The sequence below is a fragment of the Notothenia rossii genome (genome assembly GCF_949606895.1).
Source record: "Notothenia rossii genome assembly, chromosome: 5".
Taxonomy (NCBI): domain Eukaryota; kingdom Metazoa; phylum Chordata; class Actinopteri; order Perciformes; family Nototheniidae; genus Notothenia; species Notothenia rossii.
Genome location: NC_136903.1, coordinates 92,462,284 through 92,482,664, shown reverse-complemented (window position 1 = coordinate 92,482,664; position 20,381 = coordinate 92,462,284). Strand labels below are relative to the sequence as shown.

Sequence of the window (20,381 nt, the reverse complement as noted above, 5' to 3'; positions counted from 1 at the left end):
AAAATAAACATTCTCTCTCTCTCCACCTGTCTCTCTCTCTCCACCTGTCTCTCTCTCTCCACCTGTCTCTCTCTCTCCACCTGTCTCTCTCTCCACCTGTCTCTCTCTCTTCACCTGTCTCTCTCTCCTCACCTGTCTCTCTCCTCACCTGTCTCTCTCTCCACCTGTCTCTCTCTCTTCACCTGTCTCTCTCTCCTCACCTGTCTCTCTCTCTCCACCTGTCTCTCTCTCTCCACCTGTCTCTCTCTCTTCACCTGTCTCTCTCTCCTCACCTGTCTCTCTCTCCACCTGTCTCTCTCCTCACCTTTCTCTCTCTCTCTCCTCACCTGTCTCTCTCTCTCCACCTGTCTCTCTCTCTCCACCTGTCTCTCTCTCTTCACCTGTCTCTCTCTCTTCACCTGTCTCTCTCTCCTCACCTGTCTCTCTCTCTCCACCTGTCTCTCTCCTCACCTGTCTCTCTCTCTCCATCTGTCTCTCTCTCTCTCTCTCCACCTGTCTCTCTCTCTCTCCACCTGTCTCTCTCTCTCCACCTCTCTCTCTCTCTCTCTCCACCTATCTCTCTCTCCTCACCTGTCTCTCTCTCTCTCTACCTGTCTCTCTCTCCTCACCTGTCTCTCTCTCTCCACCTGTCTCTCTCTCTCCACCTGTCTCTCTCTCTTCACCTGTCTCTCTCTCCTCACCTGTCTCTCTCTCCACCTGTCTCTCTCCTCACCTGTCTCTCTCTCTCTCCTCACCTGTCTCTCTCTCTCCACCTGTCTCTCTCTCTTCACCTGTCTCTCTCTCTCCTCACATGTCTCTCTCTCTCTCCTCACCTGTCTCTCTCTCTCCTCCCACATGTTATATCTTTTTCATGATGTCATGTTTAGTTGCTTGCAGTCTGTGTTGTTCCATAAACGTTGTTCATCGCGCTGCAGAGAATCTCTAAATGTTTCTTCTACCTTTAGAGTTTTGTGTTCAGGAGCAGTCCCACATGTTAGGATGTTGTGTTCCCTGTAGATCTGGATTATTATGTTTCAACTATTTGAAGCTGGCATTTCTCCCCCTGCTTCCAGTCGTCGTGCTGAGCTAGGCTAACGTTGGACGAGTCCTTTGATGTTTGGTGAAAGAACACTTTGGTGAAGCTGCGTCGCAGGAGATGTTTGATTAATGAATTCATCCTGAGATCTGAATCTGATAAAAGTCTCCCTTTGGACAAAACATGTCGTGTCTCGTGATTACAAAAATATTACATTCTTTTTCAAGTTAAGACCTGTATCAATAAGTTTAATACAAATATTTCTTATTTTAGGATTTGTATTCAATAAATTATTTAGTTATGAAAACAAAATGTATTTAGCTCCTAGTCCTTCATTGTGAGAAAGATGTATCTCTAATAATGTATTGTGATGATTATTCCAAGAGGTTCATCTCGTATTTGTTTTTTCTTTTCGAATTTTAAATTAGACGCCATGTTTGTAGTCCTTTCAGTCCGTCCAGCATCATTACCCAGCAGCCACCTCTCACAGGAAGGGAGAACTACTAGTCTGAAATTAATCTGAATCATTTTGTTTTTACTGTCAGGAATATTATATTTAAATAAAATAAACATTCTCTCTCTCTCCACCTGTCTCTCTCTCTCCACCTGTCTCTCTCTCTCCACCTGTCTCTCTCTCTCCACCTGTCTCTCTCTCCACCTGTCTCTCTCTCTTCACCTGTCTCTCTCTCCTCACCTGTCTCTCTCTCTCCACCTGTCTCTCTCTCTCCACCTGTCTCTCTCTCTTCACCTGTCTCTCTCTCCTCACCTGTCTCTCTCTCTCTCTACCTGTCTCTCTCTCCTCACCTGTCTCTCTCTCTCCACCTGTCTCTCTCTCTCCACCTGTCTCTCTCTCTTCACCTGTCTCTCTCTCCTCACCTGTCTCTCTCTCCACCTGTCTCTCTCCTCACCTGTCTCTCTCTCTCTCCTCACCTGTCTCTCTCTCTCCACCTGTCTCTCTCTCTTCACCTGTCTCTCTCTCTTCACCTGTCTCTCTCTCCTCACCTGTCTCTCTCCTCACCTGTCTCTCTCTCTCCACCTGTCTCTCTCCTCACCTGTCTCTCTCTCTCCACCTGTCTCTCTCTCTCTCTCTCCACCTGTCTCTCTCTCTCTCTCCACCTGTCTCTCTCTCTCTCTCCACCTGTCTCTCTCTCTCCACCTCTCTCTCTCTCCACCTATCTCTCTCTCCTCACCTGTCTCTCTCTCTCCACCTGTCTCTCTCTCTCCACCTGTCTCTCTCTCCTCACCTGTCTCTCTCTCTCCACCTGTCTCTCTCTCTCCACCTGTCTCTCTCTCCACCTGTCTCTCTCTCTCCACCTGTCTCTCTCTCCTCACCTGTCTCTCTCTCCTCACCTGTCTCTCTCTCTCCACCTGTCTCTCTCTCTCCACCTGTCTCTCTCTCCTCACCTGTCTCTCTCTCCACCTGTCTCTCTCTCCTCACCTGTCTCTCTCTCCTCACCTGTCTCTCTCGCTCCACCTGTCTCTCTCTCCACCTGTCTCTCTCTCCTCACCTGTCTCTCTCTCCTCACCTGTCTCTCTCTCCTCACCTGTCTCTCTCTCCTCACCTGTCTCTCTCTCTCCACCTGTCTCTCTCTCCACCTGTCTCTCTCTCCTCACCTGTCTCTCTCCACCTGTCTCTCTCTCTCTCCACCTGTCTCTCTCCTCACCTGTCTCTCTCTCCACCTGTCTCTCTCTCCACCTGTCTGTCTCTCTCCTCATCTATCAGGAATATTATATTTAAATAAAATAAACATTCTCTCTCTCTCCTCACCTGTCTCTCTCTCTCCACCTGTCTCTCTCTCTCCACCTGTCTCTCTCTCCTCACCTGTCTCTCTCTCCACCTGTCTCTCTCTCCACCTGTCTCTCTCTCCTCACCTGTCTCTCTCTCTCCACCTGTCTCTCTCCCCTCACCTGTCTCTCTCTCCACCTGTCTCTCTCTCTCCTCACCTGTCTCTCTCTCTCCACCTGTCTCTCTCTCATCACCTGTCTCTCTCTCTCCACCTGTCTCTCTCTCCTCACCTGTCTCTCTCTCTCCACCTGTCTCTCTCTCCACCTGTCTCTCTCTCCACCTGTCTCTCTCTCCACCTGTCTCTCTCTCCTCACCTGTCTCTCTCTCCACCTGTCTCTCTCTCCTCACCTGTCTCTCTCTCCACCTGTCTGTCTCTCTCCTCAACTGTCAGGAATATTATATTTAAATTAAATAAACATTTTATTTTTTACATTTAATCTACAGTCATTTTAAAAACCCTCATGAAGAGTCCAATAAACAGAGTGACGTCACATCTGTTACACATCTTCCTATAAAGTGTTCAAAATACTTAAACATTGCACTAATGACAGCGACTCCGCTCAGAGATTGAACACAGTTAAAGACCTATATGTTATCAGAGGTGCGTGCTAAAAATACAATAAAAACATGACAACTAAAACAGGGCTGCCAACATTTGAGTTCAGCTTGAAGAACCGAAAAAAGAAACGTTCATGTGTACAGCGTTACAAATGTATTGAACATGCACAAACTAGGGTTTCCCATTAATGCACCGGGCGCTACAGTGGAACACGCACATACACAGTGTACCTGCGATTCTTACAATGAAGGCTCGATAATCAGCTCACAGCACCTCCTCTAGGGGGGTCCGGGGGCATGCTCCCCCGGGAAGATTTTTTTTTTAAATATTGAAGTTAAATGCATCAACCTGGTGCACTTTGAGAGCAAAATGAAGAGATCTATGGATACATCTCTCAACACCCATATGAAACGGAACACTAAACAGATTTTATTTTTCTTTATGGATATTTTACAAATCACTCACCTTTTAAACTGTATTCTTGTTTTACTGTCATATAGTATTTCATAACTGTTTTTCATTTATTCTCATAAATGGTGACCAAAACGTTTGAGACCCACTGAGATAACTAGACTAAAGTTAACTATCTAAACAGAGAGTCCCTTAGCTCACTGAGCTGTAGTTATCTCTCAGTCTGACAGGAGAGAGCTCTCCCTCTCATTGTTTGAGAAACAGCTTCTATCCGTTAGCGCAGCTAGCTACCCAGATGCTAACACCAACAACAATGCAAATAGTGAGTTTGGTAGAAATATACTGTATAATAGTAAAGTTATTTTTATTCAAAAGCATATTCTTCCAAACTCCTTGCTGTAGTATGACACACAGGAGACTATTGATGTGTGTAGTGAGTTTGGCAGTAATAAGCTGTATAATAGTGATTGAATATTATTGTATTCTCTTTTTTCGGAGTTGCGCTTTGCAGACGGTCCCTGAGCACTCGTTTATTCTCCGACTGCGGATAGAGACCAATGTAATGTGTCCAGCTTGGAGGTCGGCACGTATTGGCTTTTTTTGATCAAAATGTGATTGTAGTTCGTTGTCAACCGTACCACGGTACTTAGGAGACGTCATTTGTGTCTGAATAACGTTTTGTGAATGAGTTATTGATCCGTGAAATCAGAATCTCCCAATATCGTTCCAACTTTACTGAACAAAGACAGAAGACCGTCTCATTTCGTAGACCGCTCGGTTTGCTGTTCCTTCACTTTATTTTTATATTTATATATATTTATTTTGGACGAAAATTTAGCGTGAGCAAAGGCAAGTGTGGCGTGAGTGCGTGAGATGTGAGTTAATTGCCCTGGCCTAAGAGCAGAAACTCGAGTAAACAATGTTAGCTGAGAACAGAGCCTTATCTACATGGGCCAGGCCTATACTGTTAGCCAAACTCCAGACAATGTTAATAATACAAATGGTAAAGTAATAATAATAATAAATCACTTTTATCCGTTGTTTTTATTGGAGTTGTGGTGCTCAATTGTGAAGGGGCTAACCGGAAGCGTGTAGCCTGTTGGCTGCTGTTAACTTCACAGTGGAATTAACTTCCTGACACAAACTAATATCAGCTCTTGTGAGAAATATCTACTTTCGGTTGATCCGAAAACCTCCGTCAGCCAAGAGCCAGAGTCACTAACCGGTAAACAGCTGGTAAAGGGGCTTTTTTAACGGAAACAGCTGTTAGCTCCAGTTAGCCTAGCTTCGGATACACACGGACCGTGTGATGGGGGCGCAGCGCAGTGAGGGAGGCAGGGAAGGGCTGCTGCTGGACGGGGAGCAGGAGGAGCAGAGACCGGTAACTACCGCAGCTAACGAGGCTCACCTACACACCTACTCTGTTGTTGTGTTACTATATGTGGTACATTCATGTACACTAGGTTATTACTTTACATTTTATTGTGTTACTATATTTGCAGAGGTGTAGTGTATATGTTCTCAAGTACTGTGATTATATTTTGAGATAGGCTACTTGTAATTTACTTTTTAAGCTACTGTGTACTTCTACTCCACTATTCCAGCTTTAATAACACTTTAATTATCGATCATTATAAAACATATCATATATATTATTCTGAAATGGACCAATCTGCACAATGACTGCTTTTACTGTCGCTACTTTCACTAGATTTTGATGATAATACTTTTCGAGCGCTAAATATAAAGCAGTCCGTGTACTTTTTGTTGAAGGCGCCGTGGAACCTGATGATCAAACACCGACAGATCCAGCGCAGAGGACGCCGCTCACACATGGCCGTCAGGTGTGTGTGTGTGTGTGTGTGTGGCTTTTTTGTACCATTATGACAACCATTTTTCATCAACCTTGTTGATCACCTGTCTCTCTCTCTCCATCTGTCTGTCTCTCTCTCTTTCTTTCTCTCTCTCTCTCTCTCTCTCTCCTCACCTGTCTCTCTCTCACCTGTCTGTCTGCAGCTACACAGACCCTCAGGTGTCGATGGATCTCTTGAGGGCGGTGCTTCAGCCGAGCTTCAACGATGACATCATGGCCGTGTTCAGGAAGTACCATAAGGTCAGAGGTCACACTAACTATTGTTGTTATTATCACTTCAAACAGAAACAAAGGCTTGAATTAAGCTCTAAAGCTAAATGTGACTCAGATACTGATTGTGTTGCAGTTCTTTGACAAAGCGGCGCAGAACGTGAAGGAGAACGTCAGCGAGGAGGTGCAGACGGATCAGCTGATCAGAGAGGCGTGCAGGAACGCTCTGGAACACGTGAGCTCACTTCCTGTTGCTCTCATCACATATGAGTTCACTTCCTGTTGTTTCCTCCTTATGCTCTAGAGGTTTCTCAATACTCTAATTTCCCCTCCTCGACTCCTTTCCTCGACTCCTATCCTCAATACTTGGTCCCGCCCACAGGAGATGCGAGCGGAGGACTCGAGGAGGGGAACCGAGGAGAGAGGAGCGGAAGCAGCAGGCGGTTAGAGAAATGAGAACTCCTCTCCTCTGAGCGGTCATTTTAAAGAGACGTCCATTAATGATGACAGGAGGCACAGCAGCCCTCTGTCTGATGGACAGATGTGTTCATGAACACTTAGATATTTACTTTGATTCATTCACAGTGCGGTGTAATGAGACAATAACAGGCTACAGATGCGGACATAAACACACATATATATTTATATAAATATATACAATTTCAGAATCAAACAAGTATGAGAGCACTCTCATAATCAGAGACTGGATATATCCCCCCCCCCCTCTCTCTGGTCGCTGAAATGGGGAATTGAAATTAGGGGCCAAAAGTTGTACAAGTATTAAAAGTAAGCAGAGGACACCAAACCAACTGAGACCCGTCTGTCCGCCACATCTACGCACTGTACCACACACACATCTACACACTGTACCACACACACACCTACACACTGTACCACACACACACCTACACACTGCACCACACACACACCTACACACTGTACCACACACACACCTACACACTGTACCACACACACACCTACACACTGCACCACACACACACCTACACACTGTACCACACACACACCTACACACTGTACCACACACACCTACACACTGTACCACACACACCTACACACTGTACCACACACACACCTACACACTGCACCACACACACACCTACACACTGTACCACACACACACCTACACACTGTACCACACACACCTACACACTGTACCACACACACACCTACACACTGTACCACACACACACCTACACACTGTACCACACACACACACCTACACACTGCACCACACACACACCTACACACTGCACCACACACACACCTACACACTGTACCACACACACCTACACACTGTACCACACACACACCTACACACTGTACCACACACACACACCTACACACTGTACTACACACACACCTACACACTGTACCACACACACACCTACACACTGTACCACACACACCTACACACTGTACCACACACACCTACTGCTCCTAAAGCATAAACAGGCTACAGCCGTTGTGTATTTTATTTTGTGAAGCACTAAATGGTTTTAGAAACATCTGGACTCTTTGTTTGTAGATATCTACTAAACTAAAGCAGATACAGAGAGTAGGTCTGTTACACTGAGTGATATATATTATACACACTGCTCTGCTTTCTGCACGGACCTCTCAGCTGTTCTCACTGTAAACATCGCGTTGCCGTTCAAGCTGTTACTAAAATAATATCCAGGGGATGCATGCAGAGCTGTGATTGGCTGAGATAAGTCCGGCCGTGCGTCACGACTCTTTGAAATCTCTGTTCCCGGAAATGCATCCACGAAGGAGCCGTGGAGGACCCATCAGTGTCTCCTCGGTTAGAGCTCCTCCAGAGAGCCTCCTCTCTCCTCTCTCCTCTCTCCTCGGTTATAGCTCCTCCAGAGAGCCTCCTCTCTCCTCTCTCCTCTCTCCTCGGTTATAGCTCCTCCAGAGAGCCTCCTCTCTCCTCTCTCCTCTCTCCTCTCTCCTCGGTTATAGCTCCTCCAGAGAGCCTCCTCGACGCTCGGTCCTCGAAGTGCATTTAGAGAAATGAGATGTCCTTCAACATGGCGCGTTGAAATCCATTTCCGGGTCACTACCGGAGGACCGAGGAGTCGAGGAGGGCAGGGCTCGAGCTTAAGGACGTCCCGTCGTCCCGGGGCCGAAAAAAATAGTGTCAGGGAGGATAAAAAATTATTTGGGGACGAATTTGGGACGAGAGTTAAAATAAAAATACCCTGCTAACTCTACTACAAACGCAGATGAAAATGAAATCGACTGCACGTTGTGTGTAGCACACAGTTATTAAACCTCCTTGTCAACATCCATCCATCCATCCATCTTCTCCCGCTAATCCGTGGTCGGGTCGCGGAGGTAGCAGTTCCAGCAGAGAGCCCCAAACTTTCTTTTCCCTGGCCACATCAACCAGCTCTGACTGGGGGGTCCCAAGGCGCTCCCAGGCCAGAGAAGAGATATAATCCCTCCATCTGGTCCTAGGTCTACCCCTTGGTCTCTTCCCAGCTGGACGTGCCTGGAACACCTCCCTAGGGAGGCGCCCAGGTGGCATCCTAACTAGGTGCCCGAACCACCTCAACTGGCTCCTTTCGACGCGAAGGAGGAGCGGTTCAACTCCGAGTCCCTCCCGGATGACCGAACTTCTCACCTTATCCCTAAGGGAGACACCAGCCACCCTGCGGAGAAAACTCATCTCGGCCGCTTGTACCCGCGATCTCGTTCTTTCGGTCATGACCCATCCTTCATGACCATAGGTGAGGGTAGGAACGAAAATGGCCCGGTAGACAGAGAGCTTTGCCTTTTGGCTCAGCTCCCTTTTCGTCACAACGGTGCGGTAAAGAGACTGCAGTACCGCTCCCGCTGCTCCGATTCTCCGACCCATCTCACGCTCCATTGTTCCCTCACTCGAGAACAAGACCCCGAGATACTTGAACTCCTTCACTTGGGGTAAGGACTCATTCCCTACTTGGAGTGGACAGTCCATCGGTTTCCTGCTGAGAACCATGGCCTCAGATTTGGAGGTGCTGATCCTCATCCCAGCCGCTTCACACTCGGTTGCGAACCGATCCAGTGAGTGCTGAAGGTCGCAGACCGATGAAGCCATCAGAACCACATCATCTGCAAAAAGCAGTGCTGCAATCCTTAGTCCACCGAACTGCAGACCCCCTCCCCCACGACTACGCCTCGAAATCCGATCCATGTATATTACAAACAGGATTGGTGACAAAGCGCAGCCCTGGCGGAGGCCAACCCTCACCTGAAATGGGTCCGACTTACTGCCGAGGACCCGGACACAGCTCTCGCTTTGGGAGTACAGAGATTGGATGGCCCTGAGTAGAGACCCCCTCACCCCATACTCCCGCAGCACCTCCCACAGTGACTCCCTTGGAACCCGGTCATATGCCTTCTCCAAGTCTACAAAACACATGTAGACTGGATAAGCATACTCCCAGGCACCCTCCAGGATCCTTGCGAGAGTAAAAAGCTGATCCGTCGTTCCACGACCAGGACGGAATCCACATTGTTCCTCCTCAATCTGAGGTTCGACAATCGGCCTGACCCTCCTTTCGAGTACCTTAGAGTAAACTTTCCCGGGGAGGCTGAGTAGTGTGATGCCTCGGTAATTGGCACACACCCTCTGATCCCCCTTTTTGAAAAGGGGAACCACCACTCCGGTCTGCCACTCCTTCGGTACTGTTTCCGACTTCCACGCAACGTTGATGAGACGTGTCAACCATGACAGTCCCTCAACACCCAGAGCCTTCAGCATTTCTGGGCGGATCTCATCCACCCCCGGGGCTTTGCCACTGTGAAGTTGTTTGACGACCTCAGTGACCTCCCCCCGGGAGATTGGTGTCGATCCCCCTTCATACTCCAGCTCTGCCTCTAACATAGAGGGCGGAGTTGTCGGGTTCAGGAGTTCCTCAAAGTGCTCCTTCCAACGCCCTAACACTCCATCAGTTGAGGTCAACAACGTCCCATCCTTACTGTACACAGCTTGGATGGTTCCCTGCTTCCCCCTCCTGAGGTGTCGGACAGTTTTCCAGAACAACTTTGGTGCCGCCCGAAAGTCTTTTTCCATGTCTTCTCCGAACTTCTCCCACACCCGCTGCTTTGCCTCGGCCACGGCTGAGGCTGCTGCCCTTCGGGCCTGTCGGTACCTTGCAACTGCCTCGGGAGTCCCCCGGGATAACAAATCCCTGAAGGCCTCCTTCTTCAGTCGGACGGCTTCCCTGACCACCGGTGTCCACCAGGAGGTTCGAGGGTTACCGCCCCTTGAGGCACCTAGGACCTTGAGACCACAGCTCCCCGCCGCGGCTTCGGCAATAGAGGCTTTGAACACCGACCACTCTGGTTCAATGTCCCCAACCTCCACAGGAATGCCCGAAAAGCTCCGCCGGAGGTGTGAGTTGAAGGCCTCCTGAACTTGGGCCTCCTCCAGACGTTCCCAGTTCACCCGAACTACACGTTTGGGCTTACCAGGTCTATCCAAAGGCTTCCCCCGCCACTCGACCCAACTCACCACCAGATGGTGATCAGTTGACAACTCCGCCCCTCTCTTTACCCGAGTGTCCAAAACATACGGCCTCAGGTCCGATGATACGATAACCAAATCGATCATGGACCTTCTGCCTAGGGTGCTCTGGTACCACGTACACTTATGAGCATCCTTATGTTCGAACATGGTGTTTGTTATGGCCAATCCATGACTAGCACAGAAGTCCAGTAACAAACCACCACTCCGGTTCAGATCAGGGGGGCCGTTCCTCCCAATCACTCCCCTCCAAGTGTCTCCATCATTGCCCACATGTGCGTTGAAGTCTCCCAGCAAGATTAAAGAGTCCCCTTCAGGAGCCCCATACAGGACTCTTTCCAGGGTCTCCAAGAAGGCCGTATACTCTGAACTGCTGTTGGGTGCATAAGCACACACAACAGTCAGAGTTTTCCCCCCCATAACCCGCAGGCGTAGGGAGGCAACCCTCTCGTCCACTGGGGTAGACTCCAACAACGAAGCACCCAACCGGGGACTTGTGAGTATCCCCACACCCGCCCGGCGCCTCACACCTTGAGCAACTCCGGAGAAGAATAGAGTCCAACCCCTATCCAGAAGTAAGGTTCCAGAGCCGACGCTCTGTCTTCAGGACAGAGTGTTGGATTTGTTTTGTTAATTGGATGGGACTTGATTTGATTCAATATTAGTAATTTTCTCGTTTGTGTGTTTGTTTAAATATATTTGGCCTTTGTTCATGTGATTGACTGATTTACTCAAATCAAAAGGTTGATGAATTATCATCTAATGATTTGTATGATGTTTTATTTATGTTAAAGGTCACTTTGAATGATTTTAACTAATGATAAGTAGTAGAAAATCTAATATTTTAAATTCGGGACGGTCCACATTAATTTCGGGACGGCTTAGATTGTATTTCGGGACGGTTCCGGGAGGATGGTGAAAAAAGTTAGTCGAGAGCCCTGGAGGAGGGGACATTAGAGTATTGAGAAACCTCTTCTGTGTTCTTGTGTGGTTACCATGGTTTTCTGTGATGTCATCACCAGGCCAAACAGCTGTTTCCAGAGGCGGAGGTGAAGAGGGCGGGGCCAGAGGCCGCCATCAAGGTAAGAACTGACCAATGACAGCACCCCGAAAATAACATATTATTTTAGTAATGCATTCATTGTTAAAGTTAAATATGTTTTATTAAAGTGACAAACATTTGAAGACCTCACTTTGGATCTTCTCATCTTTGGATCACCAAAGTGTTTACGAATATTTTCTGAATAATAACTGTGTTTCCGGACAGAGGGCCAGAGCTGCTGATGAGGACTACAGTCAGAGAGGAAGCCCCGCCCCTAAGAAGGTCAGTCAAAAACAGCACACAAATCTAACCTGGGCAGAGCATCCCTCTTGATGAGACTGTAGTTACAGTAATCAGACTGTAGTTACAGTAATGAGACTGTAGTTACAGTAATCAGACTGTAGTTACAGTAATCAGACTGTAGTTGCAGTAATCAGACTGTAGTTACAGTAATCAGACTGTAGTTGCAGTAATCAGACTGTAGTTACAGTAATCAGACTGTAGTTGCAGTAATGAGACTGTAGTTACAGTAATCAGACTGTAGTTGCAGTAATCAGACTGTAGTTACAGTAATCAGACTGTAGTTACAGTAATGAGACTGTAGTTGCAGTAATCAGACTGTAGTTACAGTAATCAGACTGTAGTTGCAGTAATGAGACTGTAGTTACAGTAATCAGACTGTAGTTGCAGTAATCAGACTGTAGTTGCAGTAATCAGACTGTAGTTGCAGTAATCAGACTGTAGTTACAGTAATCAGACTGTAGTTACAGTAATGAGACTGTAGTTGCAGTAATCAGACTGTAGTTACAGTAATCAGACTGTAGTTACAGTAATCAGACTGTAGTTACAGTAATCAGACTGTAGTTGCAGTAATCAGACTGTAGTTACAGTAATGAGACTGTAGTTGCAGTAATGAGACTTTAGTTACAGTAATCAGACTGTAGTTGCAGTAATCAGACTGTAGTTACAGTAATGAGACTGTAGTTACAGTAATCAGACTGTAGTTGCAGTAATGAGACTAGTTACAGTAATCAGACTGTAGTTACAGTAATGAGACTGTAGTTGCAGTAATGAGACTTTAGTTACAGTAATCAGACTGTAGTTGCAGTAATCAGACTGTAGTTACAGTAATGAGACTGTAGTTACAGTAATCAGACTGTAGTTGCAGTAATCAGACTGTAGTTACAGTAATCAGACTGTAGTTGCAGTAATCAGACTGTAGTTACAGTAATGAGACTGTAGTTGCAGTAATGAGACTGTAGTTGCAGTAATCAGACTGTAGTTACAGTAATGAGACTGTAGTTACAGTAATCAGACTGTAGTTGCAGTAATGAGACTGTAGTTACAGTAATCAGACTGTAGTTACAGTAATGAGACTGTAGTTGCAGTAATGAGACTTTAGTTACAGTAATCAGACTGTAGTTGCAGTAATCAGACTGTAGTTACAGTAATGAGACTGTAGTTACAGTAATCAGACTGTAGTTGCAGTAATGAGACTAGTTACAGTAATCAGACTGTAGTTACAGTAATGAGACTGTAGTTGCAGTAATGAGACTTTAGTTACAGTAATCAGACTGTAGTTGCAGTAATCAGACTGTAGTTACAGTAATGAGACTGTAGTTACAGTAATCAGACTGTAGTTGCAGTAATCAGACTGTAGTTACAGTAATCAGACTGTAGTTGCAGTAATCAGACTGTAGTTACAGTAATGAGACTGTAGTTGCAGTAATGAGACTGTAGTTGCAGTAATCAGACTGTAGTTACAGTAATGAGACTGTAGTTACAGTAATCAGACTGTAGTTGCAGTAATGAGACTGTAGTTGCAGTAATCAGACTGTAGTTACAGTAATGAGACTGTAGTTACAGTAATGAGACTGTAGTTGCAGTAATCAGACTGTAGTTACAGTAATGAGACTGTAGTTACAGTAATCAGACTGTAGTTACAGTAATCAGACTGTAGTTGCAGTAATCAGACTGTAGTTACAGTAATGAGACTGTAGTTGCAGTAATGAGACTGTAGTTGCAGTAATCAGACTGTAGTTACAGTAATGAGACTGTAGTTACAGTAATCAGACTGTAGTTGCAGTAATGAGACTGTAGTTACAGTAATCAGACTGTAGTTACAGTAATGAGACTGTAGTTACAGTAATCAGACTGTAGTTGCAGTAATGAGACTGTAGTTGCAGTAATCAGACTGTAGTTACAGTAATGAGACTGTAGTTACAGTAATGAGACTGTAGTTGCAGTAATCAGACTGTAGTTGCAGTAATCAGACTGTAGTTGCAGTAATCAGACTGTAGTTACAGTAATCAGACTGTAGTTGCAGTAATGAGACTGTAGTTGCAGTAATCAGACTGTAGTTGCAGTAATCAGACTGTAGTTGCAGTAATCAGACTGTAGTTGCAGTAATCAGACTGTAGTTGCAGTAATGAGACTGTAGTTGCAGTAATGAGACTGTAGTTGCAGTAATCAGACTGTAGTTGCAGTAATGAGACTGTAGTTACAGTAATGAGACTGTAGTTGCAGTAATCAGACTGTAGTTACAGTAATGAGACTGTAGTTACAGTAATGAGACTGTAGTTACAGTAATCAGACTGTAGTTGCAGTAATCAGACTGTAGTTGCAGTAATGAGGGTCTCAGTAATGAGGGTCTCAGTGTATTAACGTGGTGTCTGTCTCCACAGAGGAGGGCTCGTCCAGTTACAGCGGCGTCTGATCGAGCTCATGGCTTCCCCTCTCAGTGAGTATCAGGTAGATCTGTACCAGGTAGATCAGCATCAGGTAGATCAGGTAGATCAGCATCAGGTAGATCAGCATCAGGTAGATCAGCATCAGGTAGATCAGGTAGATCTACATCAGGTAGATCTGCTCAGGTAGATCTGCATCAGGTAGATCTGCATCAGGTAGATCTGCTCAGGTAGATCTGCATCAGGTAGATCTGCATCAGGTAGATCTGCTCAGGTAGATCAGGTAGATCAGCATATGGTAGATCTGCTCAGGTAGATCAGGTAGATCAGCATCAGGTAGATCAGCATATGGTAGATCTGCATCAGGTAGATCCGCATCAGGTAGATCAGGTAGATCAGCATCAGGTAGATCAGGATCAGGTAGATCAGGTAGATCTGCATCAGGTAGATCATATGGTAGATCTGCATCAGGTAGATCCGCATCAGGTAGATCAGGTAGATCTGCATCAGGTAGATCAGGTAGATCAGCATCAGGTAGATCAGCATCAGGTAGATCTGCATCAGGTAGATCAGGTAGATCTGCATCAGGTGTTTTCTGCACCACCTGACTGTGTGTCTCTCCTCAGAGCAAAGCCCAAGTCTGACTCCATCAAGAAAGAAGGTCCAAAGGTGAGTCGACCTTCTAAAACATTAAAGATCACGAGGAGCCACTGAGAGTCCGAGGGCCTCTTCTGGGTCCATCAGATGCTGTTCTGATTCAATGCTTATGTTATGATATCTTCATTGGGAGGCTTTTCCTAGCAGACATTGATGTGTGATAGTTTGCAAATATGTATCCATGTGTCTGATGGATGTAAACAATATAACTTCTTTATAATATAACTTGGGTTTCAGTGGGAACCCTCCAGACTGAATGAAGGCAGCACGTTTGTTCTGGGCTCCAGAGCCAACAAGTGAGTCAACATCAAGTCAACTTCAAACAACAAACACGTGTTGTGTTGTGAGGTCACACACAACTTTATTAGTGTTTGTCCTGAGAAACAGCTGAACAGGAAGTATGTCATCATGTTGTTGTGATGTCACTACAGGGCGCTGGGGATGGGCGGGACCAGAGGACGCATCTACATCAAACACGCTGACCTGTTCAAGGTAAACAAATAAACAAACAAACAAACACACAAACACGCTGAGCAGAGTCCAGGGGGGTATACTACGAAGCAGGATGTTCTCTTAGCGGCTAACTTCAGGTTAACTCTGGCTTTCCGGTCCTACGAAGCTGGTTCTCTTTTTAGCGGGCTAGATCTCCATGGTAACTGATGCTGAGCGGCTAGCCTGCCCCAGAGCAGGTTAGGTTGCAGGCTAAGAGCTAAACTCAGTGAAAGCACTTCCTGCTGACCAATCAGAGCTCAGTGTGCGGAGTTTAAAGCGATCAAGTCATATTACAGGAGAAAGGAAATGCAGAAAAGCTGCCGTTGCAGGAAAGACGGCCGGCAAAAAAAAAAATATTAGAAATATGAAGAAGTTAAACTTTAAACATCCATGACTTAAACACTTGATTCAGGATCAAAGCCACATAGCTGCACCTGCAAGGTGAATCCAGCTGGTAACAGAACAAGTGTTTGAATGCGTACATGAACAGGTTTATGATATCACTGCCCCGTAATAGTCAGATTGCTCTGAAGATGGGATGTGAACGTGAGCATTAATAGAATATCACCTCCCATCTTCAGAGCAATCTGACTATTAGAACATTAGCGTTAAGAAAGCTTACTTAAATATCTGCCACAACATAAGTAACCGGATCAGAGTAACATGAAGTACAGTCCGCGGCATATCACATCATAATGTATCATCTCCTGATCTGAGTCAGCTGACCGTATCTGGCCGTGCAACACTCACAGTGTCACATACTGGATGCAGAAGGATTATTTGAAGCAACACATTAAGTTGAGGAAACACTTGAGTCAAATGTAATGAAAGTCAGATGGTGTCTTAGACGGGGCAGTGATATCATAAACCTGTTCATGTACGCATTCAAACACTTGTTCTGTTACCAGCTGTATTCACTTTGCAGGTGCAGCTATGTGGCTTTGATCCTGGATCAAGTGTTTAAGTCATGGATGTTTAAAGTTTAACTTCTTCATATTTCTAATTTTTTTTTTTTTGCCGGCCGTCTTTCCTGCAACGGCAGCTTTTCTGTATTTCCTTTCTCCTGTAATATGACTTGATCGCTTTAAACTCCGCACACTGAGCTCTGATTGGTCAGCAGGAAGTGCTTTCACTGAGTTGAGCTCTTAGCCTGCAACCTAACCTGCTCCGGGGCAGGTTAGCTGCTCAGCATCAGTTACCATGGAGATCTAGCCCGCAAAAAAGAGAACCAGCTTCGTAGGACCGGAAACCCAGAGTTAACCTGAAGTTAGCCGCTAAGAGAACATCCTGCTTCGTCGTACAGGCCTCTGTTCAAGGTAAACAAACAAAATCAAATTCTTAGCACCACAAGTAGCCTGATAGTTAGACCAGCAGTAACGGCCCGTCCACACAGCGGCGTGCGCTGCCCATTCACTTTAAATGGCGGGACGTCACGTTTCGTCGAATTGCATTGTGGGAGCGAAGCGTAGATTTGCTGGCGTTGCTCGCTGCAAAAGTTGAGCAATGTTCAACTTTTGAAGCTTCGGCGAAAGCGTCAGCCAATCGAATCATATGCCAGTACAAGCTCATAGCCAATCAAACCGCTGCTTGTGTGTCCGGGGCGGGAGATTCACGTGATTGGTTGTTGGTCGAGTTTCAGCCCCCCCCCGCCAGCAAGCTTCAGCGCACGCCGCTGTGTGGACGGGCCGTAAGTCTGGAGAGTCTGGCCCAGCTCCAAACCGCCCCCTACACACTACCCCTCTGTTTGTGCGTTCTCTCGGAGGGTCCGCCACATTAAAGAGCCTGTGACAGCATCCCAACAACTGTTGTGCAATGAAATGTTGGGCTACTAGTCATCTCGAACCGTCAGTTTAAAAAAGAAAAAGCGATACCGTTCCGATAAATATCAATCATTTCTAACATCGCGGGGAAATTCCTTCGACTCATTTTGAGGTTTTGGGGGAAGCCGGAAGTGACGTCAATGCGGGAACGCTTCACTGTGCGGCGAGAGAGCCAAACACGGACAAAGTGTGTTGTCATGCGTAGAAATGGTGAATTACTGAGTTTAGGCACGTTAATAACGTTTTAATGAAGTTGAATACAGTATATTCATATTTCTCAGTGCTTTCATGTCAATTCGGCGAACATAAACGTAAATGATCGTGGTGAAGGTGATGATTAAATTAGGATTACAGATCGGTAGTGAGAGCTGCTGAATTTCCTCCCGTCGGATGTGATATAAAAACAAATCGATTATTTTTGTATTTGTAAACTCAAGTGGATGAAACTACATTTATTAGTGCTTTCATGTCAATTAGGGAGGCGTGTGGCGCAGTGGATAGAGCCTTGGTGTTGGGATCAATGGGTCACAGGTTCAAACCCCACTGCAGTCAGCATGTCGTTGTGTCCCTGGGCAAGACACTTCACCCCAAATTGCTCCCCACGTTGACAACTTACTAGCGGTACCGAAGTGGGCCGGTCGAGAGTCCCGGGATGATTTGTAGTCCCAGTCCACCACCGGCTTCATGACCGTATGATCGCCCATATTGACGAACCTAATTCCTAAACTTCTAACAGATACAACATAAACCGATCCTTCAGCCTCAGATGAGCTCTCAGACACGTTCAAATCAAACTGTCATCGCTGTCTGAGCTTGCTGCTGTGTGCGCCATCGTGCGTTTACATGCAGATGCTGGGATCCTGAACGGTGCAGCTGGAGCGCTGTGCCCGCAATGACGTCACACATCATTTGGCGGGACTTGAAGAATCCCAGAGAAGATCCAGAATATGGTCGACATTGAAGGAAAGATTAATTCATATGAAAGTACAAATATCCAAAATCAGTTCAGTCACGGTTTTCAAGGGGACAATATTTACTCTCATTGATGGGTTTGGATGACGGGGGAAACTCGTGTTCAGGCTCTTTCAGGTCTGTTCCAAACCAACAAGTGTGGAGGGGGAGTGGCTTATCAAGCCCTCCAGCAGAGTCTGCCTCACCTGACCGGACTCAACGCTGTGTGTGTCCGTCAGGAAACAAGCTGCTTACAAACAGTTCCTGCAAACATCCGCTGATAACCTGCACGACAAGGGACCTTTAATGTCTTCATACAGACGTAAAGCCTCAGGGTTACCTCGTATATAACTCCGGATCATTCCTAGAAAAAGGTGAAAGTGTGCATTTCATTATAAAGTTGTGTATATTTACAGATTGTTCCAAAAACTAAGAAGCTTATAAACATCAGGTTTGAAACTAAAAGAGCTTTACAAAAAATAAACACCTTTCTTAAAGATTTTTGAGTTTTATTTTTGCTGATTTGAAACCGGAGAACGGGGAGTTTGTTCCAAATCTTGCCGCTGTATTTAGACCCTCCACCTGGAAGCCTCATCTAGCTGGGAGTGTCACTACAGGGGGAGGGGGAGTTGCTGCGGTTTGGAATCGGGCCTCAGCCCCACAGTTCGCCCTCTGTGAAGGTTTGGAGGTCTTGACTTGCTGAAGGATGCAGTAACAAACTGAAAAAGCTGATAAACTTTGGCTCTTTTTATCAGACAGGAAGTGACACACACCACTTCCTGTATGTGTGCTACCTTTAATTGTGTGTGTGTGTCTCTCTCTCTCTCTCTCTCTCTCTCTCTCAGTATGCGGCGGATGCCAAGGATAAGCAGTGGCTGGCCGAGCGACATCACATGAGAGCGACCGGAGGGAAGATGGTGAGGTCATCTGAGTATCTGTTCGATCACAGACTATCGACGGGTTAGGGTCCGAGCAGATGCACTAACTTCGAATCAAATCAGTTCAGCATTGAGTTTTTCAGAATAAGTTCAAAACCCAGTGTCTTTGGTTCTTCTTCTTTTTTTATTTTAAACAAACACAACAGGAGGGTTAAACATTTGTTTGTTATTTTGGGGTGTCACACAGTTCCTTTTGAATGCCTTTATAATCCGTACATTATTAATCCCAGTTTCCACCAATCCAGTCTGTAAAGGTTTCCTCTGGAATCGTAGCATGTCATTTCTTCCATTGTCAGCCATTCAGCCGGGGGGGGGGGGGGGGGGTCTGTTTTAAGCCATCTTATTGTAATCGTTTTCTTCGCCGATTCTTATTATTTTGTTATACTGTTGTGGAGATCCAGCACTCACAACAGGAAAGAATGAAACTGAGAGGAATCAATCAGACACAGACAGAGCTGATCAGTAATTATTATGTAGTTGTTGCAACAAACAAACAATAACGTGGAGTTCATCACCTGCTGCCACAGCAGCCAATCGAAGAAATGCCCCCCACAGTATCAGATAGCATATATAGCCACTGCAATGAGCACACACACACTTTCCCTAAGCATGTTTAACACACACACACATTTGATCATGCAGCCTACCACACACACGTCACATGTTTAAACGAGATCGTCTCATCACATCCATAGGATTAGTTCACTAACAAAGGTTCTATAACCTGAGGCCTTCTCTGAACTTCCTCCACCCTCGGTGTCAGCTCACTTCAAATGAATACATCTATTGATCATTCAGGACCATTGTCTCTAACTGTGTGTGACCCAACTCAGTAACACACATCATATGGAATACCATGTGACCTTTAATGAATATCAGAAATAAGCTGTATTAAACGTTCTGCTGTAATGACATCACAGGTCACGTCTTGCTGCTTTAACTGAACACTGTTAATATCTGAGTCCTGGCTTCAGAATAAGGAAGTAAAACATAATATTGATTCCTCACCTAACCATCAGGCCTACCTGCTGATCGAGGAGGACATCCAGGATCTGGCCCGCAGCGACGACTACAGGTGAGTCTTTATTCAATCAGACCATGGTTAGGGTTAGTTACAGGTCACCTTAACGTTGTGTTGTCTTTATTCTCAGTGTTTGAATACCTATCCTAGTTGACTCTAGTCTGGGCGTTTAGTTTAATATTATGATGTGTGTTTCAGGGAGGGTCCGGAGGTGAGGATGGACGAGTTGAAGCCGTTCTCTGTTCCTGTTTGGATGGTGGAGAAGATGCAGAGAGCCATGGAGGCGCAGAGGGACATCGACCACTGACACACACACTGCCCTCTGACCCTCCCCCCACACACACACACTGCCCTCTGACCCTCCCCCCACACACTGCCCTCTGAC

The 20,381-nt window shown here is 46.1% G+C and overlaps 1 protein-coding gene across 1 annotated transcript; it reads left to right on the top strand.

Annotated features, from left to right (window-relative positions):
• The first annotated feature begins 4,281 nt into the window (after positions 1–4,281).
• LOC307039817 (deoxynucleotidyltransferase terminal-interacting protein 1-like) lies at positions 4,282–20,367 on the top strand. Its single transcript, XM_079682229.1, has 13 exons — positions 4,282–5,152; positions 5,545–5,615; positions 5,788–5,884; positions 5,991–6,089; positions 11,411–11,470; positions 11,656–11,712; positions 14,115–14,170; positions 14,744–14,786; positions 15,012–15,070; positions 15,206–15,266; positions 18,883–18,954; positions 19,995–20,050; positions 20,195–20,367. The coding sequence occupies exons 1-13, from the start codon at positions 5,081–5,083 to the stop codon at positions 20,301–20,303; spliced, it is 912 nt and encodes a 303-aa protein (XP_079538355.1). The 5' UTR covers positions 4,282–5,080; the 3' UTR covers positions 20,304–20,367.
• The last annotated feature ends 14 nt before the right edge of the window (positions 20,368–20,381 follow it).